General features: G+C 23.5%; 1 protein-coding gene across 1 annotated transcript in view; it reads right to left on the reverse strand.

Annotated features, from left to right (window-relative positions):
- Positions 1-24,580, reverse strand: part of LOC112603645 (solute carrier family 12 member 6) — a 248,250-nt gene extending 223,670 nt beyond the window's left edge. Inside the window, exon 1 of the mRNA XM_025334407.1 lies at positions 24,078-24,580. Coding sequence (XP_025190192.1) covers positions 24,078-24,228 — 151 coding nt within the window. The 5' untranslated portion in view covers positions 24,229-24,580. The remainder of the gene's footprint in view (positions 1-24,077) is intronic.
- Positions 24,581-27,256: the final 2,676 nt, after the last annotated feature.

The following is a 27,256-nucleotide window of genomic DNA, read 5'->3' on the forward strand; positions in this document are numbered from 1 at the left end:
TCATAAAATATCATAAACGAAAAATTTTAATATTGAATATTTTTTTTCATTACCACTATAATAGTGGTAGTAACGTAAAATTGAAAAATTCCATTGAAAATACAATGGGTACAACAGCTAAATGTTTAGATTTCATCTCAGCGCAAAATAATGTTACATTTTAAACCAATAGTAATATATCTACCCATCATCACATTTCAATAACGAATTTAATCGGATTTAGCTTACTGTAAACATGTATTTACCTATTTATAATAATTATTTATTATTAATGAAAACATTTAAATTAACAAATTATGTTAACATTTAATTTTTAATTTTTTTTAAATATAAATTAAAACAAAATTATTTAAAAATTATTAATTTAAACTGTTAAGGTCATACAATTATTATATTAATTAATAAAAACTATAAAAACAAATATTTTAAGTGTTTTATTCAATAATTTTAAGCAATATAAGCTCAAAATCTAAATATAAATAATGATTAGTGATTGAGTAAGCTATTTTAATGTGAGACTTCAAATGTAAAACTATTAAACATTGCATTTAAAAAATAATTATTAAATTGAGTTGATTATAATAAAATCTTATCGTAAACGATTTAAATTTTAATATCACTAACTAAATTTGTTTCTTATCATATTTAAAACTTTGAAGATAACTTAAAAATAAATTAGGTGTGTTTGTTTCAAAAACCAATATATTATTTAAAACATATATAAACTCAATTTTAAACATTGATATATATATTATTATATTTTATTCTATCACTCACTATAGAAAAAAAAATCATATCGAAATTGAATTTATACGAATTTATACTTCCTACGTATTTTTCAATGTCCATTTCCGCAATAAATGCATTTTACTTTTGAATTGTATTTTTTTTTTTTTATTGATAAAATATGTAAAAATATTAAGATCCAAACCAATGGTTTCAAAAATGTGCTATGACAAGAAAAAATGTGGAGACCACTATTACTCCTATCACCAAATTTTTATATCCTTTGGTATAAATTTTTTTCTGAAACTTTTTAAGTTTTATATTTTTTTTTTTATTTTTTAAGAAGTTATTGAAAACTAGTTAATTAATCAAACTTTTAAAAATATTAAGTACAGATAAATTTCTTCTTTATAAACTGTGAAATATAATTTTACTACAATTCAAAAGGCACTTTAATTTTGATTATCTCAAAAAATATTCTGTATTTAACAGAATATAAGTATACCAGTGTAGAATACTACCACATTCAGTAGATCATTCAATAGTTTCATTTATATATTTCCACTTAAACCCACTAAAACTTACCGTCTTGTATATAAGAATCTAATACTAAAAACATGTAATTTATAAAATAGCTATTATATATTTGTGGTTCTAATTAAAATGCACACCCATAGCAGTCAATAAAAAAATATACACTGGGTATAAACAAACTTATATTTTTTTAATTATTATAACAGTAAAAGAATTTTTATGCATATACACGTTTTTTTTTACTTTTGAATATTCTTATGAATATGATAAAATGGAATAATATATCACAGTGATAAATATATTTTTCTTTTAGTTTTATCTTTTTCTCGGACATTTTTCAAGGTAGAATAAGTGCTCTAAAATGGTCAATTCACCCTATCTGTCGATTGGAAATCGATACTAGTTAATACTTTGTGGGTGTCATTTTACGATTTTCTCGGTTCTTTTCCTAGACGTAAAGTAAAACTTCAGACAACTATTGAAAATTGTTGATGGGATGTCAACAAACGCGTCTAACGGGGTTTCACATAGTACCATTTTTCTAAAGCGATTTACCATTGCTTCAAAATGTAATATCACAACAAATCACAATTGTGATTCAATTTGATACAAAATTTAATGCTGTCTGTGTTCTGTCCTAATTTATTTCAGCTAAGGTCAAACATAAACTATACAAACAATCAACGTTTCATAGTATACTTTAATACCTACCTAATATACAACTTATTATTATATACATTATTTTAACTTCATTAATAAAGTTATAATAAACCAAGTAGCGAGCAAAGTATTTTCTACATTTTCAAAATATATTTAATATAAAATTAATATGATAGAATTCTAATGATTCTTATATTATTATGTGATACAAATTTAATTAATTCTATCAAGACAAAATAAAAATGTAAATATTTTCTTTCATTATTCAGCGTAGACGTAACCTCAAAAATAATGTGATTAAAAAGTATATATTAAACTAATCGAGTTAAATAATATTAACTTAAATTGGTAGATCATATAAAAAATAACAGAGGTTTTTTTTTTATAATACCCAAATTTCTGCTATAATTGAGTGACATGACGTAAAGCTAAATTATATGCCAAGTATTAAATATTAAAACGTTAGTCTTTAAAATTAATATTTTAAGCTTTATAATTAATTATCAAATATTATCTATGATCACACAACATTTTATAATCTTTATAAAGATAATTTTATACCTAAAAATGTTTTATTTTAAATCGGATGTACCAAGATGTCATATTTAATTAAAATAATAAATTGTTGAATTTTACAAATGTTTACATATTATATGTGAATAATTTGAATATGACGTAACCTAGCAATACAATTTTGATTAAATGTTTTATTGATAATTCTTGGAAGAACAATTAACTCAATGCTGCGAAACTAACTGATTCAGCTAATATCATGACACTATCTCTACTGGAAGCATATAGGTACATGTAACGTAATATTGGTATGTAACCTAAATATATTGCTATTTAAGCTAAAATATATGAACACTTTAATTATTAAATCTTATGGGTTTAATAAAGTTACTAGTTATATGGTTTTCATAATTATTTAAAAAAAAAAAAAAAAAAAAAAACCATAAAATTGCAAATAGATATTAATGGTTGGATTACAAAATTTTTGGTTGATAAAAATAAATTAACACATACCAATTGAATGCAATTTATTAGTTTATTTATTGAATTTTTCAGCGAACAACTTTTATACATACGATAAATATAAACTTTCACTGATAAAATGATAAAATTAAAATATATAAATAAAATGGGTTTAGGTTCTATTTTTATTTAATTAAGTTTTTACCGACATTGTATTGAAAAAAAAGGGTTACGTTATGAACGAAGAATGTATGACGATACGATTATTGATTAAAGATATATTATTATTATTATTATAATAAATTATTTATTATATTACTATTTTATTAATTTATTAACCATGATAAACATTGAAGCATAAAATTTAATTTATTATGCTAATATAGTTTTTTTAAAGTACCAAACATCTTTATTTTAATTATGTTAGATCAATATCTCAATAAAAACAGTGATAATTTAGAGATTATTTTAGGGACATTTAATGAAAAATCAATAATTATATTATGAAAACATAATAATATAAAAATAAAAATGTCGTTCCCAAAATAAACGAATTTACACAGCATGAATGTAGTATATTAATTTAAACAATTTATATTATGTTATTTGACTAAATGACCAATAAATCATTTTAAGTATAAAAAATATGTCAACCTCAACTTTATATTTAGTTTTAGATTTTTTTTTTTTTTATAATTATTAAATAAAAATCGATTTCTTAATAAATCAATATTTAATGATTCCAAGGGAAAATATCTGTTGGACTAAATTACGAATATTAAGTATATTTCATGATATATTTTTTGATATTATTATTGAAATATTTTTTTCATAATTAGCATACAAAAATTTGAACTTCAAATGCATTTAAAAAAGGTTGTACTTATGTATTTTTAATAATAATGTACAGATATAAAAAAAAGTTATGTTGGATTTTGTATTGAATTTTCAAAAATGTTGACCCATTGAAAACGTTTTTATTAACTTTATAGAAAAACAACTAAAAATAATAGGAAAATATGCATATTATCTATAAATTGCTTAAAGTTTTAAAATATTTTTAAGATATTAACATTATACCATGAAAATAAAATGATAATAATTTAGTCATATTTAGTTAAAATTGCAAGTATCTATGGTTATATGTTTATGAGTTACCACAAAAAATAAAAATCGTTTAAGAAAAAATTGTTATTATACAGGTGAATATCTATTTCATCATTATTTGAACTACAAATGTTTATAAAAAATGAATGTGATTTTCTGGTAATTGAAATGCTTGCGATTTTTATGAATTTTGACAAAATAAAAGTATTAAATAAATTTATGATCCTGTGCTATTCTTGTAAAACTTATATGTATTCAATTAGTAACAGTGGACAATTTACTTCGAATTCAGTAATTGGACATTCAATATTATTTTTTTTACATAAATTTAAATTGATTGAAATATTACCTTTATAGTTATCTATTATAATTTCGTGTATGTAGTAATTTATCCAGATACATCGATAATTTCGCATTAATTTTACTATTCGTTCATAAGGTTTTAAATAATTCCTAACAGTACATCTGGAAAATCCTTAGTCACACATAGTTTATAATCCTTTTACGTTATTCTTATTCATAATACAAATACCGAGTATGAAAGTAAATTGTTTATACATATTAATGTAAAAATAACCATCTTGAGTATTTTTTTTTCATTATTTTTTTATGAAAGTTTAAGTACAGTAAAATAAAAAAATAAATAAATAATACAAAATAAAATTTTAATAACCATTTAATATAAGTGAATTAAAAAAACGAAATTTCAACTTTGGAAGTCAACCAATAATTTCAGACCCATATTTCAGTTTTGTACAGTTCGACCGTCATCACATTGGCAACTAACGTTAAAATAAAAGAGTAGATATGGGTTATAGAGTTATTTTAAGATCAGAACTAGTTAGCCGTCGAATTATTTTTGTAAAAAAATAACTGTAATACCACTAATACCCAATATAAGACATAATATTACAAATGTTATATTTTATATTTTTCTTGCATATAATATAGAAAAAAAAAAATAAATGATGAATTAGGCCAAATTTGATATTTATATATTATACTATTTAATAATATGATCATTTAACATAAACATTAAGTCGAGCTCAAGCAGCTAAACCGATAGATGTGTGGTCGTTTCGTAATATGTCACGTATAGTATTTTATCTACTATACCTACATTTAATGAGGCACTAAACACGTCTAATGGCTAATACTGTTTCATCAATTATTATTTTAAACAAGACCTCGCAGTAATTAAAAAAAAAAATAGGAGACGGAGTAGCCAAACGAACGCACGCCGTCACTGGTTCAAAACCCACCTATGGGCGGCATCGCTCTCTGGGCAGACAACTATCTAGATGGCAAGGCCACCATCCCCCAACTGAGTATGGCAGAAACCTACGGGTTCCCAACAAAAATACTGTCAAATAGGCTACTGAACTAGGCTTTCAAGCCTACTCCCAGACAAAAAAAAAAATTAAAAATAAAATGATGAAAAATCCAACAAAGAGAACTATCTTGTTTACTTCCACAAGCTCCCCGAATCATAGAGATAAAAAAAACAAAATTGACATTTTTTGTATCACTAAATCGTTTTGAAGTGTTAGCAACGGAAAAACAAAACAACGTATTCGTCCAAACTAAAACTTAACTCGTCTCTTCGTCGAGATCTAACGAGAACTCATCAAAATTAATTAATGTCAAAATTTCAAATATTGTCTTAAAAAACGTAACATATTTTGTTATACTCAATAAAGATTTAACTTGCAAGATAATCCCAAAAGATTTCACATGCAAAGCTAATAGATCTAATTTTATCGTATGAGTAACTACACGATTCAACTTCATGGCCATTAAATCTTATCTAATAAATGAAAATTACGAATTTCATTCATATTTCCCCCGTTTCTACCAACTTTTCCATATTGTACTCACCACCTCTACTAATTCATTCCTACCATGGGCATCTTAAATTTTCTAAGTCATTTTAGGCATTAAGTGATCAATAAACAGATTAGTAAATCACATACTACACTTATATTTACTCATCGTACGAACAATAATTTATCACTTCATCTTTTCAATATTTGTCAAAAATCGAAAAATATTCAAAATCACCAAAATATTTAACTGGATTGTAAAATTTTAAAATCTAAAAAGGAAACTTAGTCTTCCGCATTGCCACTTCTATCAAAAGTTTAGACGCACACTAAATTATTGTCATCACTATTCGCGTTGCGTGAAATGCGAATTATAACACACCACTAACAACTGTTCTAAAAAACGGTAGGAACTTGCAAAATTTACAAACTGCAGTAATGGAAATCACACAGTCTACTATAGAGGATATACAACTTATAAATACATATTAAAACGCATCAAGTCAATAGATCAAAAAAACAAAAAAAAAATCATCACATTCCAACATCTATAAATAATTTATAGATATTAATAATATTAATATAAAATATAATATTGTATAGTTGACCGCCCATTATTTTATTTTGAAACATATCTAAATTATAACGAAAATATTTTGCAGAAACTAGTTAAGTATCATGATTCACTAATAAGTTATGATCAAGGCCCAAAATATGTTTTTTTCAACTATCATTTCAACCCCTGGTAATAGATATGATGTATTACTAGCAATGCTTCAAACCTTTTTTAAAGCAATACTATATGGTAATAAGCTGATGTATTTGAAAAGTATGAAAACTTATAAAAAGTTTTTACTTCGACATTGTTGGCAAACACTTGACAATCAAAATATAAAAAAAAAAAATTTAATTTTTTCAATTTATCATGATATAATATTGAACAAACCAATAAAAAAATCGCACAATTTATATTTGAGTACAAAATGTATAAAATGATGATAATGGAGAAGTATCATAATGTATAAAATACCAATTTAAAAATATTATTACATCATTATTTTAAAATTAATTTTAAAGGTTGAAAATTAAGAGTTGCATATATTTCTATATTCTCTAAAATTTAGATATATAGCATATCAAGCAAAAAATTAGTTCTATACAATGATAAGTAATAGAAACAAATAAAAATAACACACACTATTATAGCATTGAATTTGTCAATTTTAGAAAAAAAATGCATATTATTAATTAATTTTTTGAATATTTTTGTACATTTAATATTTTCTAAAAAAAAAATATGTTTTTTTTTTTTTTTTGTTATACGTATATTTTACTACATTGTTAAACCTAAGTTTATTTTCATTATAAAAATTTGTATTAAGTAGCAAATTGTCAATTATTTTATTGTAACAAAACTTTTTACAATACTATGTTTTTGTTATTGTTGTGATAGTAATATATGTCATGACGTATTATTATTATTTTCTTTTTTTTTTTTTTTGTCTAACCAGTTTTTTATCACATTTTATTAGTATCACAATTATTTTTTAATAAAATATAGGTACATAATCTAAATACACATCTATATTATAAAGTAACTAAAAAATAATAAGATATAATTTCAATTACATATTTAATACTACTTTGCATATTTTATTTATTTTAACTTCTATAACTTCCTAGAATTTATTATTATTATTATTTGAATCTTTATTTCTAACTTTAATCACAGTAATTAGTAAGTCAATACTCAATATACTTATAAACTATATGGTATGGACGTATGGTACTTATAATTTATTCAAATTTACGTAATAGTATAATTTTTTGATATGTATACAAAGGTTAATTTCAAATTATTTAAGATATTTCTATGTAGGTTTTAAACTAAATAATTATGATTATAATTATATAAACTTATTAGAAAAATAACATATTAATTATATGTTTATGAGATTATTTTAAGTTATCCTTACTATGAATCACATAAAATAACACAGCTAGAATATAAATTGGTTTTATACAACACAACTTCAGTCATATTTTTGTAAATTACAGAATATATTTATATTTACAATGACTTAGAAATGCTCAATACTTAGTAATAGAATCAATAGCAATATTTATAACCGAAAACAATATTTTGATGCTTAGTGGATAATGGTTTTATAATGATATGGTTTTTTAAGTTTATCATCACATTTTAAAGCAGATAACTTGCTTAAATCTTCAACGTTGACAATGATTCCACTTTGAAAATATGTCTACTTAAAATTTATACAATTGGAAAATATTATTGCTTTTCTTAATATTAAGTAAACTGAAAGAAAATCAAACTAAAAAAATTTACTAATTCTATGGACCAATTTTTACAAATCAATTTTTTTTTTTTTTTTGTTACTCAGTAATAAATAACTATAGAGACTAGTGTTTTCACAAAATATTATTATATATGTATGAGTATTTTTTATATTGGACAAAATTTCAGAATAATTAGTCTATTTCAAAGCTATTAATAGACATGATAGTTTTTAAAAATATTGTGATTATTTTAGGTTGTTTTATAGAAATTTCGAATTATCTACTATTTTTCAATTAATATTGATATCATTTTTTTTTTTTTTTTGGTCAAAAAAATTGAAAACTTTTAAAAATATTTTTAATAAATTTGTTTTCCATCAATTCAAAAAAATTGTTAAGTTTAAATTTTAATAAAATTTATATACAAGTATTTATTTAATTCATATATTCATTGTAATTTGAATAAATAAATATTTTCAATATTTTTTAAAAATGTTATAGTATGTTATAAGCTCATGTTAGTATTATTATCAATCATTAATAAATAATAAATGGTTTAGATTTTAATACCAATGTATCTATAGTTATTTTTATGGTTACAAATTTTGATCAATATGTATTTATTGAACGAAACCATTGTCAACATTAGGATTGATTTCTATATTATATTTATTAAAAAAATAAATAAACGGTTATGAATGTTATGATATATTAAATTTGGTTGAATAGATTGACAAAGAGGTTATTACTAATATGTATAATCATATATTTTTGTTTTAATTAATGTTAATATTGTTAAAAACCATTAGAGCTACATAAATTTATATCGTTATAATTACATATATTTATACTGTTTATGTTGTAACGTTGTACTTAATAATCATATATATTATATACAAGACCTTATTCTCTTAGACAGAGCATGCTAGTAGTTCCGTGGTAAACGGTAGCTGCGTTGCACATGTGATTTTTAAATTTTGCGCATGAGCAAAGAACTAAGTACTAACTATAGGTTGTGTCATTATATAGTCTTCACATGATCAGTATTATTTTTATCATATAGCAATTTATTGAATTTAATAGGTGGAAATAATGTATAATAATTACAATTTAATCTACAATAATATCATTTAAATGTATTTACTATTTTATTAGAACAATAGTTTGTACTAGAGAATTGACATTACTGCTTTTACCGCACCACCCGCTCTCATCTTGCCAGATGCTTAGTCTATGAGTATAAGGTCTATAATTATATGAAATAATTGATTCTTGATATATTTTCTACTTTAAAAATTATCAAAACTGTCAAAATTATAGAAATATGGGAATACTTTAATAATATAGTTAAATATGTTTATATTAAATATCAAAACAGATTTTATTAAACTTCAGAAATTATTTTGTCTAATTGTGCTGAAAACCTATTATATTAAATTTAAATTAGAATCATAACCAATAATAACAATTATTATACTAATTATTTATCCATTGCTGTCTAACGTAATATTTTCTTGATAGGATGATATACTTTTTAAACTTTACTCTTTATGTTAATAAAAAAAGAAAAAAAAAATGGACAAAACCAACCTTTTAGATTCATTCAAGTCACGACCAATTTTTTGTCGCTTCGTTCCCACTCATTAAAATTCAAAGGTAGTCACGAAAAAATACCACCATAATATAACGCGGATATTGGTTTCATATACTATTTCTACTTCAAAGTTTTATTTAACTATTTCCTCATTTTTAAAAATATACAGTACCTATGCATTATTTAAAAAATCCAACAATTTAAAAATACAATATGAAAATGGTATATTCACATATCACTGTCTTTTCTAACAAGATGTCAAACATGACAATGTTTTTTACGAGTTTTTTTACTAGTTTCATGAAAAGAGTTTAAGGATTTTCTTGTCAACACTTCCATAAGCTGTATCACATTTTTTCAGTCTTAGAATTGTCTACACTTACATAACATATTCCATTTGAATTCTATATGCGAGACAGCTGATATTATGGTTGTAACTAGGTGTAAACATGTTTTATAAATTGTAAATGACCAACTAAAAAAAAATGTAGTTTTCCTTTTTTTTAAACATTTAATATATTAGCTACTGGCTTTTTTAACTTAAAAAAACGAATTAAATAAATTAAACTAAAATTTAAAATTATTCCATTTTTATAACATTTAAGTTTTCTTTTTTTTTTTTTAACTGTCTATGACATTTTTATTTAAATGACCAAAGGTCTTTATAAATACAATATATTGTGGTTAAGTACAATATGATAAATTATAAGAAATAATTTAATAATAATAATAATTACTTAAATAAATAATAATGTACATGAACATGTTTGGGGATATATCTTAAACGAGATAGTCCCTTTTATATTTAAGTATGAATGTATTTAACATGTGTCTTGCGCATTATGTATTATTTTACAAAAATATTAGCAAAATATATTTCTATAAAAATATAAAACACAAACGTGGTATTAAATTATACATTTGTAGTTTAAATTTTTCAGTTTTATCTTAATTGAGTAACAACACCTAGTAAATAAATACTATGAAATTTCTTAATATTTTTTTCTTTTAAGTATAAATAAATGATACCTCAAATTTAACATGAATATTAATAATTGATAACATAAGTCAAATTGATTAATAACTGGTTATTCACTAAATTATATTAGTATTTTAGTTTAAATTGTATATTACTATTATATTTTACTGAAACTTTAATAATGTGTTTAACATTTTTTTTTTCATATTGTTAGATTATTTTATAAATTAATAGAATTTGTAACTCTCTACTACCATCACAAGCTGGATTACAAGTGGTAAATAGATCATTAGTATTAACTGTAACTTTTCTTTGAACTCTGTAATTTATAATAAATAATTTTTACTAAAAAAAAATAAGTATTAATCGTAAGTACTTAATCTTTCAAACTGTTTAAAAGCAATATTTAAAATGCAAAAAAATAAAACTTATAGAATGACAATTTCAAAATAAATAAAAATACTAACTGCCAATAATTTTGATAATAAGATTGAGTCTATTAAGTATAAATTCAACCATTAAATTACTAAAAAAAATATTTTTGTAAAAAGAAGTAATTACTTTAATTTAATAATCATAGAAAGTTTTTAATTTTTATTGTCACTGTTCACTAAAATAAACTTATAGTTTTACCTATATAAATAATAGTTGAAAACGTAATCATATGTTTAATTTATTATTATTGAATCAATTGAATATTTACATTTATATGAAACACCTTTTCGTGTTAAATGCCAAAAATAAATAAAAACATGTTCATTGCTAGGATAATGTGTACTTTATAATTAATACCTATTATTTGTAATTAATTAACAATCCCAAATGTTAAATCAAGTATAGATTATATTATGTTTTTTTTTTTTTTTTAATTTGAATTTATTATATATTTTATAAATCTTGGTTAAAACTTACATAATAGTCATACCACTGATCACTAGGTATTAGAGTTTATTATGATGTAAAAAACCATAATATTTACTAAAAATATTCAATATTATTCTTAATAATAATCACTTATTATCTCAAAAAAAAATAATGTTTTAAAAAATATTGTCTAACATATTATTTTTAATTTACTACAAAACAAGATTTAAAAAAAATAAATATGTTAGATATTGTTTATTGAAATAATCTTATAAATTTTTATTTTTAGAAGGTGAGCATATATTCTTTAATTTTATACTCCTAAGCCAAATATTTTTCTGAAGATTTCAATAAACCTAAAAATCAAATTTCAAACCAATATTTAACTAAACCTAATTATAAATTTTTTATTTTTAAATATGTAAAATAGTGAACTAACCTTTTTTCGGGTAACTAATAATAATTTTATTTAAATATCTTATAATTAATTTTAAAACAATAATATATCATAATATGATAATTACGAGTCCATGTCACAAATACGTACGTATAGATAATTCAAGAACAATATTCTAGTTTAATAATGTTTTTTTTTTTTTTCAGGGATAGAAACAAAATATACTAAAATAACTCAATAAAAGCATCTGTTAAATACTTGTTTAATTTATGTATTATGGTTAACTTAAGAAAGCCATTTTTTAAAACCTAGAAAATGCTTATATTACGATTAAAAATAAAAACAATTATGAATATACTATTTGTTAATTTATATTTTATAACTATGTAAAATTAATTAAGATAGTATTCAAAATTATAATTACTTTAATATCCGAAAATACAATTTATTTTAACAGAATAGTCAAGTATTGGTTGTATAAAAATAAATCAGATTGTACTCGAATTTATCTTAAATTAAATTCTAGATAGAAAAATTAGAACCGTTTTCATAGTTTACATTATATGGATAATAATAAAATTATTAAAGAAAAATAAGGAACACAAAAAATAACAAATAAACGAGTGTATTATAATTATAATACTTTAAAAGAAGTAAGGGATAAAAGTATTGGAAAATCAAATTTCCCACAAAAAATATTGCAAAATAATGAAAGATTAGCCGCATATTTACGATCAACGAGACTTGATAATCAAGATATTGATGAAAGATATAAGTAGAGAATAAGAGATATTTAGTCGTCGTAACTTATATTACAAAAAACTCAAAAAGACGCCACCATATTTGAGGACACGCAAAGCGTAAAGCTCAAAATTAGAATTATTTACAAATTTATATCTTGGTATACTTTATACGTGAGAGTAAATCCCAGGTCATAGATTTATACTCCACCTTATGTTTCTGACAGAAAATCAAATTCTCTGCCACACACCGGTAATGGCCTGATTAGCTTATGCAAAATATAGACATTTTGTTACAGTACCGAACTATAACGTGGTTTCAGGTTGGAACCAACATTATACTTGCTAGACCAGATATATTTTTATTTGCTATTAAATATCATTCTCTGAAGGTTCGATATGAATATTATTTATTAAGTAAAAAAATATATACGAGCGTATATAGGTAAATGAAAATACAGAATATTTGAGGCCTTAAGAAAAAGTATACTGTTTTTATACAAAAAAATATGGTCAATAGAAATATAAATAAATTTTCAACTAATACGTACTAACATTATGAATAATTTAAATTTATGAAATATAATATAATGGAGAAATAATTGGTGATTTTATATGAGATCCCAGATTTTAAAATAGGAATTATGTAATTAATTTTGAGTACAAAGGGGAAAATTTTAGATACTTTAATGATTATTTAAATTAGATATAACGAGGCCAAGCAATAACATCCTTGAGTTTAAATGGGTAGACTACTAGAACACAATTGAGACCCCTGGACTTATTTAGAATAATAAGAATAATAAAAATAACATGACTAACGTCGTTAATTAATGACATAACATAATATGGTAAGTACAATTGAGGTAAAGTACCTATATTATAAGCATTTACAATGTACAAAATATGTATTATATGTATACACTAATACTAAAAAAGTCCAAATTATTAACTTAAAAAATATTTCATAACTTTTTCAAATAAAATGTAAATATCACTTGGTAAATTTATGAAAACTCATAACGTTAATTAATTATGGATATAATAATATACCTATAATAAATAATAATATATGACTTATCATCTTCTTAAAAAATAAAATAAAATAAATTCATAAATGTTAATTGAGACTTATAATTTGAAGAATATTTTTTAGTTTACATTTTCTAAGCACGATAATTTTTATAATCTTTATCAGTAGATCAATAATATTTCAAGTTATTATATCAGAATTTGGATTAAATTGAAAATTATACTTATACAGTAACATTCATATAAAAAATTTAACCAATAACATTTGTAGGTGTTATAAAAAACTTTTTGAGTTTGAATGCTACCTAAAAGTATAATTTATTTGATCTATGATTCTTTGGAATACAAAATATCAGTCTTATAAGAAAAAAGTTAACTTTGATATCATTAGATTGTTTATCGGGTTTTAGGAGAAAGATGTAAAACTTTAACTCATTGCAACTTTAAAATAATATTAATAAAGCCTATAAAGTAAAAGAATTTTTTATTTTTATAGCTATATTTGGTTTCCTTTTATTCTACAGAAACTTGCATAGCTCATAATAATTTAAAAATATTATTTAATAAATTACACATAAAATAAAAATAAAAAAGACGAATATATGCAACTACTCTGCTGTATAATTGATTTCGAGATGTCGAGTGTACCGTAGTCATTGAATAAGTCACTATTACAGTAACATATATTTAGTATGTGTTAAATTTTTATAAAATTATAAATCATTTCATATGAAGAAGGAAGAACGATTCTGAGCAAGACGGTGAGTCTAAATTTTTAAATATATTCGATGATATATTAATAACATTTTATAGATATTTTTATTAAAATAATTTATTATACTACTAGTATTTTAGTAGGTTTATTTAATTTTTACCGAAAAGATTGCATATTTTATATATTATTAATATTTAATTATTCTAACAATACTTATAATAATATTAATACTTATATATAATATTTATATATTTTTTTTTATTGTTAATTACTTTTAAATCAATACCAACTAATCATAAAGCGATGTGAATAATAATAATAATAATTATGTTCGTGATATGAATTATAAGCAAGAGCTTAAAATTATTGAAAATTGATAATTAACCCTAATGGTTTGAAAATATTAAGCATAACTTAGGACAGTTTCAAGAGGTGAAAGAAAAGTACTATACACTTAAACCAAAGGTTACTTTCATAGTAATTTAAACTTAAGTAGAAGTTAAGTTAATATAATTATAGATGTCAACTTTAAAAATACTATTTTTGTTTCCGAATACTTAAAATTCCACACAATAAATTCTAAACTCTTAATTTAGCTAATATTGAAAATAATATATAAACTATTTACTGTCTAGTGTCACGAATATTATATATTGTCAATGTGAGACATGTATTAATTGATTTATCATATAAGTATTAAATGTGTATAAAATGTGATAGATAAATAAATTTTTGTCACTTGTTATAGGTGAATTACTAGCATGAAAAATAAATAACAAACAACATAGCATAATTTAAGTTTATTAGCTATATTATATGTAAATAATATTATAAAAGTCGCTGTTTTCGCATAAAATTCAGATATTAACAATGGATAATCTTTGTTTTGACTTAGTTTTGTCCAATTTATATGAGCTTGGACTAATAAAAAGTACTTAGTACTTCAGCATCTCCGAAATCTTAAAGCAATCCTACTGATCAATTTTCGACAATGTAATTTATTGCGAAAAATTTCCAGAAATTCATACAGGTAATAAGATCATTATAAGGTATCTGCCTGTCAATAAATGTTTTGGTGTTAAGTTGATATAATTCAGTGGTCTATTAATTATTAGAATCAGAAAAAATTTTAAAAACTATAGCTATTATTTTAAATATATGTAAATTTTAACCATTTCAAAAAAAAATGAGGAGAATATTAACAGAAGTCTAAACTAAATGTATTTTTGCAAAAATAAAAAAAATGACAACTGTTTCCCAAAAATCATAACACACTGTAAGTAAGGAGCTATTAAGAATATAAAATTACACTGAATTCCATTATACATATACAATATTTTTCTAGATTGAGCACTCTTCAGGTTAGTAAAAACTTAATTTTTTCTTCTCTGATAAAATTGCTACATTAGCACTGAATCGATTTTACCAAATTGTGCGAGAAAATTATTATCTAGGTCGAATTGCAAGTATAGTTTTTTCGGATAAAAAAGATTTGTACAAAATACGAATGAAATATTTCATACTCAATAAAAAAATATTATATTTAAAATTTAAAAAAAAAAAAAACAAGTAAATACACAAATAATTGTGTGCAATATTATACTTGATAAACTATATTGATTCAAAATTTCATAATTTGTAAGTATCAAACAACAAAAAAGGTAAAAAGTGGGTACTACTCTGCTACATAGTAGTATAATACATATCGAATGGGTCATTTATACGAATGTGGTAAGGAATTCAATGCTATATCATTATATATAATAAACGATTCTGAGCGGCGACGATACCTCATCCCATAAAATCAAGACAAATAAGTAGAAATATTTCATGTTATATTTGTGAAATAAAGCGATTGTTAATTCCACCGATTTACTGGTAGTCGATTTTTGGATTGAATTTAAAACATGTAAATTCTACCGATACATAATTTTGGCCTGAAAACACGTCAACTCCACCTTAATTAAACCAAATTCTAAATTGATGGGTTGTGGGTTTGGTTAAGCGGAAGAGTATATAAAAAAATCGAAATAAGTGATTGACTTAGAATTTGTTTTGGATTAGTATTTTAAAATTTTTAGACTAAAAAAGTTTCTAATTTCAATGCAATTTAGATTTTTTAGTCAGTTAAAAAAAAAATTAATCAGTTTAATTTACATGAAAAAAAGTCTAAAAAGGTCACAGTCGTTGAATTTATATGCACCCGTTTGACATAGTTATTAGGTGAAGTAATTATTTTAATATTGATAATATACTAAATTGAATAATTTTTTAAAAACATAGCATAATATTTGTATAAAATATATTAATATACGTAAGTACTAATATTAATATGTCCTAACGAATAATGTTTTTAAATCATAACAATATAATAAATATTATTGTCATTCAAGGTATAAATGTGTAATTTCGTCCAAATTTGTTTATAAAAAAAAATATGATCCTACACTTTTTAGATTAAATGACTTCAGAATTCAGAATTTATAGTATTATATTTTCAAGTTTCAACTAAAAAAATTTCACATTTTATAGTTTTATAGTATTCAACAATTTCAAAATTTGTAATATTCACTAATTTTGTAAAAGATTAACTTTAAATACTTATACAGTTCATTATTCCTTAGTATTTTGAATATTTTATATACATATAGCTATAATAAAGCTTAAGTGGGATCTTGTATTAAATTTTCAAGCTTTTTGACTAAACAAAAATCGTTATCAAGATTTATAAAAATAAAACCAAAGAAAAAAGAATATTGAAAATATTTATAAATAACATAAAAAAAAATCAAAATATTTTGAAAATTTTATCATATTTAGTAAGTGATCATGTAAATACGAATGATAATATAAATAGTCATAAAAAATTAATTGTATATTTAACGATAAAATTTTTTTTATTTTTATCAGCGGAATATCTAATAAGAAATTTTGTATTAAATTTTCAAATCTTGGATGAAAAAGGAAAAATATTTATGAATTTCTAATTAAAAAATTATTATGTAAATGTTCATGATTTTTATCAATTCTGTCAAAATTGTAAATTTAAACGTTTATAACACTCAATGACTCAATGTAAAAATACATTTTTTATATTTTTTAGTTGGTATGAATGAACAACTTATGAGAAAACTTTTACTACATTTGAAGCAATTAATTCAGTTGAACCTACATATTTATCAATATTTATAGGTTTATAATAAAATAATTAAAATCGTTATTGTTTGTTTAAAAGTTAAAACAAAACCTTTTAATTCATGCTATAGCCCACTGGCAACAATCAGTTTGTATTTGTGTAAAATAGTAAATATAAATCATATGTTATAAATCTACACTTAAATATTTTTGAAAAATAATATATTTTCAAAATAAAAATATGTAAATAAAATAATTATTGAAATATATTCATATTTTATCTTAAATATTATAAACGTTATCGTGCCACAAATATGTTGATAAAAAATATCACTTCCAACTGTAGACCTTATAATATGTCTATTATAAGGTCTATGCTTCTAAGAATAAAATATTAAAGTTTATTATCATAATAAAGTTTAAAAAAATATTTATATGTTGGTTACACTGTAATTTACATAAAGTTTTGATGGGAAACAATTATCAATTCGGTTTATTGAATAATACCTGTTTTTGACATTGTTACCATAGAGCAGGGTTTCTCAAACTGAGGGTCACGACCCACTAGTGGTTTGTCTGTCAATTTTTAGAAGGTTGTGAAACTTTTTTTTAATTATACAGGTTATTAAAGAAATGTAAGTTAAACTAATATTAAATATATTATTATGTTATATTGTTATTATTAAAAGAGCATTTGTAAAATTAAATTGATTATAAACCTATACAATAATAATTTAATCTCAATAACAGTATCTAATAAACAAATTTTGTTAAAAAATTAAAATTCTATTGTATAATTATAATTTTTTTTAAGTATTAATTTTTTTTTTTTTAGCTACTTTTTGATAAGTGAAACCATGTGGATCACGAAAGATTTTTCAGGGGAAATTTGGGTCGCGGTACTAAAAAGATTGAGAACCACTGCCATAGAGCAACATTATAGGCATTTGAGGAATCTAAGTATAGTGTAATCAATTTATTTCTCTCCAGTCATACTTCTTATTACTTGAACGAACAATAAAATTGTGGTAAAAACAGATAACAAAAAAATAGCTGTAAATTTATAAATTTTTCCTTTAGTTTCTTATTACTCAATATAAACAAAAAATAATTCATTTACTTAAAACACATTTCGTTTTTCGAGTTAGAATATTAATTTAAGAATGAAATTGAAAATGAAAAAGTTGAAATTTTTGGAATAAGTATGGACATTCATTAAAAGAAAAAAATATAAACAAATTTGAAACGCTTTATCTGAGCTTTTATCTAAAAAATTTATTAATGTGATAATTCTTGATAATAATATTGAACTTCAAATTTTGAAGCTAAAATACAAGTCTCAAACTATTGATACTAATACCACTAATTTATATTGACTATCAAAATCTGCTGCTCAACTAATATCATATATATTACCAAACCTTCCAAAAAAAAGTAGAATCGACTACAAATTACGTAATAATCTTACCGCTAAAAATCCGATTGAAATAAATAAAATTACATAATCAAAAGATAATTTTCCATCTGTTGAAATTATTTTTCTTAAGCACTTGGCTTTATCAGAATTTATTCTATATGACTTTATATGAGTAACAATCGTAATATTTTAAGTATTATAAAAAAGACAAATTATAAATTAGGTACAGAACAGGGGAAGTGACACCACCATAAGAAATTAGAATAGATAGACACGACCAATATTTAAAAAAAACTAGATGCAAGAAACTTGGTTGCAAAGAATTAACTATTTCGAAATGTGGTAAGTATAATGTTAGTTTGTGTTATGGAAAGGGTTAAAGTGCTTTACACTGTAGCATACCACATAGTTTTGTACTTGTATACATTAGGTTTTGGTTTTTATTTTTTTTTATTTATAAGATTTTATTTTGAATTTTATTTAATTCATACAAAGTAGACAGGTTTATTTTTAACAATTATTAGTTAATATTTCAATAGTTTTTTTTATTATTTGTTTCTATTTAAAGTTGTTTAAATTTATTTAAAATGTATTGTTTTACCTAAGATTGGTTATTTGAGTTTCAAATTGTATACTTCACTTTTTTTTTATAATATACCATAATAATATAAATACATAATTTACACGCTTATGCATCTTTAAGATTTTATGACTAGTACATGGACAACTTACATGGAATGTATTTCCAAGAATTTTGACCTCGCAAATAATGTTTTATTGACATTTATAGCATAAATAGAAAAAAATAAGAAACAAAAAACAAAAAATCGAAAATATCAATTACCTATTAATACTCAAAGTCAAAACATTTAGAACATTTTAATTTTCTACGATTGTACGTTTTTGAATTAAGACAACAACAAAAACATAAAATATTTTATCAAAAACTAGTTCAGCATAAAAATTTCAATTTTTCCTTAATTTTAGATTCTGCCCGATGAATATGTTGATTTTACAATGATGCGAAACGATTATTGTATGTATGTTTACACGATAAGAAGTAGTCAATAAAATGCTTCGATTTTCAACTATTTGAGTTGTAACATTGGATAGCAAATCCGCAGATCATTGACATTTTCTCCAAATGTTTAAATTATAATTCTTTTATTTAAAATAACATTTTTTTTTTATAAATTTCGAATTAAATAAACCACTCAATAGAAAGACTTGTAAATTTAATACAAAGCTCCTCGTGAACTTTTTAATTCTCAAAAATATAAAAATTATTTTTTACTTAAAAATTCATGAAATCTTTTCGTTTTATTTCTAAAGTTTGAACATGTAACACAAGATCCTCATAAGTAATTTATAATTTAACCATAAAATCTAAAAAAATATAAAAAGATTATTCTTCTAAGTTTAAATTTAGACGGAATTACTCATTTTAACGATGAATAACTATGTTAATTAATTTGTAGTACATCAAAAACATTATTCGTGAGGATTCATAATTTATACTAAAATGACAACTACTTTTATATGTAATGATATTTTTGATTTATATAAGTTAAAATAATATGGTATAAATTGTTATAAGAATTAAATACCAATAATATAATAAATACAATATTTTTGGAAAAAATTTAATGAACTACTGTAATAAAATAGGTTCATTAATAGAAATATCAAGTAAAATATCTTAAAATATAAGAGCCGTTTTTATATACATTAAATTTAATTTAACACACTCATAACAGTGACCCACTTGCCACCATTTTTTTTTTATTGTTTTTCCCAATTATTAAGAAAAATAATGGACATATTTTACTCATGATACACTAAAGTACCAACTAGATTCAATTTATTACTAGAAAATAGAAACCATCTTCCAAGTTAAAAATTAAAACATTTTTACTGTTCCAAAAAGTGATGACACACACACACACACACACATCAAGAAAAAAATATCACAAATTATGATTCATAATATTCATAACCACATCGTAAGAAAAATATATTTATCACTCTGTTCAAAATCTACGTATTAAAATAATTTTAAATTAAATGATCTGGATGCTAACTATTGTATATTATTTTATATACATATTATGGTTAAATTTCTCTGTGATCTATAATAAAATAGTTCCATTGATAAGATATATATTACTGTAAATCAAATTTACTAGCCATATATTTTTATTATAGGATTTACATATTATGTGCAATTTGGTAAAAACCGGTGTTTGTTCAAATTTCAAAACACGCAATTTGGATACAACTAACTTTGTCTGGAAATGGATTTAAAAAGAGTGACCGTTAATACGTTTGTAGTGAGATCACTAATGAGTTCTAAATGTACTACCCTAGTAGCTTAGTAAAAAACCAGACAAACCACCCTAAATGCTGAAAATCGGAGCATTTTTTAACTACTTATCGTGTATAAAAAATAAAAATTATAAAAATAAAATACATTAATCAATCCCTCAAAATCTGAAACATACACCCTCTCACCGGGCACACTTGTGTATGGGGCAAACCTTTCAAGAATATTAATTAAAAGAATAATTGTAAAAAATACCAAACAAGTACTGTATAAATATAAATAAGAATATCTACTAAACATTTTAGACAATGTATACTAACACAAAATAAAAATTAAATAAAAACAATTTTAATTTATGTCGTTGTCTTTTTCGTCTTCAAAATTGAAAAAAAATGCAATTTTTTCACCGATTGCTTAGTGGTTCAACCAATAAATAATTTTACAGACACAATTATACAACCCAAACAATACCATCAATACCAAGATGAAAATCTACTACGTAAACCATATTCCATGTAATAACGCCAATGTTTTCAATCTTAGGAATTGCCAATTCTCAAATTTTAACTTTCGGCTGTTTGTGTTCATTTTCCACACTTAAAGCTACTGTAAGTACTCAGTATTTCTGTATGATTATGTGATTCTCTCATACAATGGATAACAAAGATTAAGTTTTTACCCCAGTTTTTATATGTTACCAAGTAATTTAAATTAAACCGATCATAAAAATATGTCCAATATCTAGCGAATGCTATTACTGAAACTGAACAATTGCACCAAATAATTTCATTCAGACTATTGCACCTTAATAAATAACAGTATATAATTTAGAAATAAACTTAAATACATATAAACACAACAGTAGCCATTATATATAATTAAAGATATTATTGAAATAAAAATTCAAGTAGGTACTACAATAACATTTGTTGAACAATAAAATAATTTTTTTTTAAATTTATTTTACAGTATGTACAACAAGTATAAGATATATAATTATATGATTACATGAAAACTAAAATTATTGAAGCAGCCGTTTACTGAAAATACTCTTCGCAGCATTAGATTACGTTTTTCATTAAATGAGAAGAAGATCGCGGTACCATTTTTTTTAAACTTTTTTTGGGGAAGGGAGGGATATTTTCGAATATAGGTAAGTATAAATTTTTTGTGAAGATGTTTAGAAAATTTTCATAGTAAAATGTTTATTAAGTATTTTATAATATAACATATTTGATAAGTGATAAAATCAAATTAAATTTTGAAATTTCGTAATTTTTATTAGGAATATAAAACTATTAATTTTTAAACAAACTACATAAATGTATATAAATAATAATAATATAATCTCATATTTGATGTTTGGGGAATTTCGAAAATAAAATGTTAATTCAATAAAACCCGACGATTACCAAAATAATAACAAAACTTTTGTGGACACAATAAATCCATTTCCCCATAAATCGTTGGTTTTGTTATAAAAAAAAAAAAGGAAACAGCAACCTAGATTATATACCTACTACTATAACGTGAAAAATTTAAATATATTGTGCTTAATCATTATAAAAATAATAATGCATAATATTATTATTATCTTCTCTTAAATTTGTATTCATCTACTGACTATATAGATTGGTACTACCCACCAACCATCCCTTCTAATAGTTAAAACCTACACTTGGCATTTTATGCACGAACGCTCATTAAAAACCGTATGCGATACCGAGGAATATCAAATTGGAGCATTAGGGTGAAAGTTTTGAATCAGCCACCACTTCCAAAGCGGTTTGAAATAAAGATTTCAAAAACCCTACCTCACACCTGATAACTATTGCTAGGAACCTGTTGGTTTAAACATCGCATGACACTTTAAGTGAAAGAGAGAGAGAGAGAGAAAGTGGAAAAAGAAAAGAATACTTGTAGAAAAACTAATCATTTTAATTTTTAATTTAATTTAGTTTTTTTTTTTTATCACGCACACGCAATCGGATACAACATAAGGTATAATAATTATCTATAATGCGGGTTTTATGGAGGCGTCTCCACCCGCGCGGATAAGGTAGCAAATACTATGATATATGTTTAGTCAGATACATATGATATTATATGGTGTTACCTATAATATAGGTCCTATAAAATACATTACATTATTATTATTGAGTTAAATTAAATATATTGTGTAACACAATATCATTTCCATCTCCTAGTCCTCAAAAAGCATTTGAGCTTTGTAAAAAATAATTCTTAAGTATGACATGACATAAAAATTAGGGAAGCCGATACATTAAACATTAAACAATATTGATAACATTGATTTTATTCTAGACCAGTTATTTAAATCAATACTAAGACAAAAAATCCACCAGCATATCACAAAATATGTATACATTTATATATAATGCTAAATAATTACCCAATACTAATATGTGATATTATAGATTTAGTTTTTAAAAATATTTGCGTACGTAGTTTTTCCAAAAATGTGGTTCTTTAGTTCTTTAACATAGGTAACTAACGTAAATTAGTCTCATATCGATAATAAAGTAGTTTCACACTATCACCCAACTCTTATAAAAATAAGTATAAACCATTTCCATTATAACTATTACTAATTTATAAAAGCTTGCGAAGATTAAACTTATATCTATAATGACCAGTTTACGCTATACTAAGACAGGTGTTAAAGTACCTACGATCGATATTCAATATCATATTTTATTCTAAAATCAATAAGTATATTATATGGGCAGTCTACCTGAAGCGTTCTCCTCGATTTGCGAATTTTCCATCACGATCGTCATCTCCAGCAATCCAGCTGTGTTCTCCATGTCCTCAGCGGTGGCACCGTAATACTTGTTTAGGCTGTGTTTCGAGCCGGAGGCTTTCATCACTTTAAATCGTTCCATGTCGTCGGACGCCACACACTCGTGAGTATAATATACGGCGCGTAGGGTACGATGCGTGTGGAAAATATGTGATGAGTATACTTATTTGGATGTCGAGGAAACCCCGAATGGAATCAATGAAACGATTTTTTTCGTTTTTGTTTCCATACAACACGAACGTTTCGAGTGTTTCAAACCAAGAGAAAACAACACGCGCGCAAATCGGACGACGGCAAAATCGCAAACGAGAACGGAAAAAAAAATCGCACACCATTCGGTACGACGGTACCTATACGTAAACGCCGCACGCGCACGATACGGGACGGACGAGCAAACGAGGGACGTGACGTACGGCCAGTCGGCCAATGTGCTACTGCCAGCAACAGCGAAAACGCGACCGTTGTCGGGTTGTGTCAACGCGCGCGCGGCGGTTACGGTTACGGCGGCAGTGACGGGCGGACGCGATTCGCGCGTGTTTTCCGACACCGTGCGACGCACGCCTATCCTGACACGGGGGGTCGCGCTGTTTGGGGCAACGGTGGTGGTGAGGTATTGTCGACCGCAGCGGGCAGGAGAGGATGAAGCGTAATAATAAAACGCTTCTCTACCGCCATCTAACAACCACCTCCACCGCCACCCACACAACCGCCACCACTCGTCCGCAACGCACAAAAACTCACTTTGTACGTACCTATTACGTGTATTTTTGTACTCTAATATAACCATAATATACGTTTTCTCGAGTAAAACTTATATATAATTATTACATATATATGAATCTAGAAAAGTAAATAGGTACATCACAGTAATCGCAACGAGCTAAGCTCATGTCATTATTATTATTATTATTATTATTATCATATTATCACGCCGCAGAAATGACGGAATGAGTTGCGAGTTCAAAATGAATCGACTGAGTGAACAAAATAATAATCACTAGAATTGTAGTATAATACTATTATCAATACTCTGAATTAGAGACAAAATGTATACAATCATATATTTAATATTGAATAACGTCTAGATAGTGTTTATTTTCAAATTCAAAATATCTTTTGTTGTTTAGACAACGATAAAATCATAACACTTTATCAACAATGAAAAGCAAACATCTTATAAACAATAAAATAATTCTTAAAGGAAAAGTGTTTATTTTAATACATTATAAATTTGCACTATATTAAATAAAGAGGATTTATTCTTTTTAGATGCTTTAGAAATAGGCATATTCACAAATCAATTCACTAATCAATTTTATTTATTGGAATAAATTAAGGGCTAATATAGTATTATTATTGTTGTTAAAATAACTTTTTTCACTTTTTAAGAATTTTAAGACAAATTTTGAAGAGAAGTGAATACATCTATTATTTTTCAACTAATACGCATATAATAATATTATTATAACGATAATAGAATAAAAAACTGTCACTGTTGAAATACCACTGTTGCCACCCCCGCGGTGCCATTAATTGAATATTGGTGTCTTCACAACCCCCTCACACCATCACGACTCACTGACTTTATATTGTAATGTGTCAGCTGATAAAACGCTTCATTTGTTCTTATATACGTAGTAATAACGTAGGTATAGCCATGGCATAGGTTTACAGGGTGATTCACTTAACATTTTATCCCCCTTTTATTCATTAGTAATATTTCAATTCAAATTTAATTTTTAGAACTTTTATGTATATTTAAGAATCATACTATTTTTAAATACTTAAATGTTCATATTATTCAAAGAGTATCCAAATTTATAATATTTATTAAATCATCTTAGCTCCAATAATACCTTCTAAACGTGTACGTATTACAAGTACTAAAAGTTTAACAACTCAGAATCTACTTGTTCGAATCTTCATTAAGGTACCTATAATAGGTACATCAACATTTAAAAAATAATCATCTATTTATTAATTTACAATATAAATCAAATTTTTCATTTTAAAAACTGCAGAACCCTCTTAAGCACATTAACTATTATATGAGGATCACAAGTAACTTAAGTATAGATACATATCCTCGCAACATAAAAATTTAAATAATTAAAAATTTGATCCTAAAGAACATTTAGTAATTCCAAAAATCAGAATTTTAATAAATTCATTATTAAAAGAAAATATGATTAATATTGAGCATGCTTGTTGAATCAGACATCAGTCTATATTTGAAACTGCTATTATATAAAATGAATAAATATGTATAACAATATCTGATATACCCAATGTATTTAAAAATATAAAACTTTTTCAAAGTATTACACATAACAACATAATTTCAATAAGTTAGACTAAGTATACAAATTCACATTAATCTGTCAATTTATTTGTTTTATCCGTATGATATATTATTACGGGATCCGTATTTGAATTATTCTTCATCTTGAGATAAGTTCCATATACCACTTACCTTTCCAATAAAATTTAAATTGAAAGCGTTATATCTATTATTATAACCTTTAACTGTAGATACTACATAATATTATGTATTATTATCAATATCACACTATAGCCCACAGGATATAATATTAACTTCTTATATTCTCTATACAAAATGTACTGTTATTATTTATTTTCTTATTTTTAAATACTTTCTTTTTTTATTATTATTTCCGTAAAACTGTATTGATTTACTTCAATAATTTGCATGCACATATCAATGGTGCTATAAATTACAATTAAGTACCCATTTTTCACTCTAATTTTATTACTATAATATGTTATAAGTTAGATATATTAATCATACTACAGATTACAGAAATTAAAAAAAACATGGTATTTCTAAATTAATAAAGCCTGTATAGTACTATAGTATAATATAATTATTTCAATAACAATTTGTAAACATTATTAAATATAATATAATATATGAATATAATAAATTACAAGATACCGGTTTGACAGAAAATTAATCGATAAAAATAAATAACATCTTTAATATAATTTTTTTTTTTTTTTTTTTTTAATTTACAAGTATATAAACGTTAAATAAATGAAAAACTAAAAAAAGTAAAATAATATATTATATTTCCCGTATTTAATTAAAA

This window comes from Melanaphis sacchari, unplaced genomic scaffold (assembly GCF_002803265.2).
Source record: "Melanaphis sacchari strain LSU unplaced genomic scaffold, SCAv2.0 Contig0_pilon_pilon, whole genome shotgun sequence".
In the NCBI taxonomy this organism is placed as follows: Eukaryota; Metazoa; Arthropoda; class Insecta; order Hemiptera; family Aphididae; genus Melanaphis; species Melanaphis sacchari.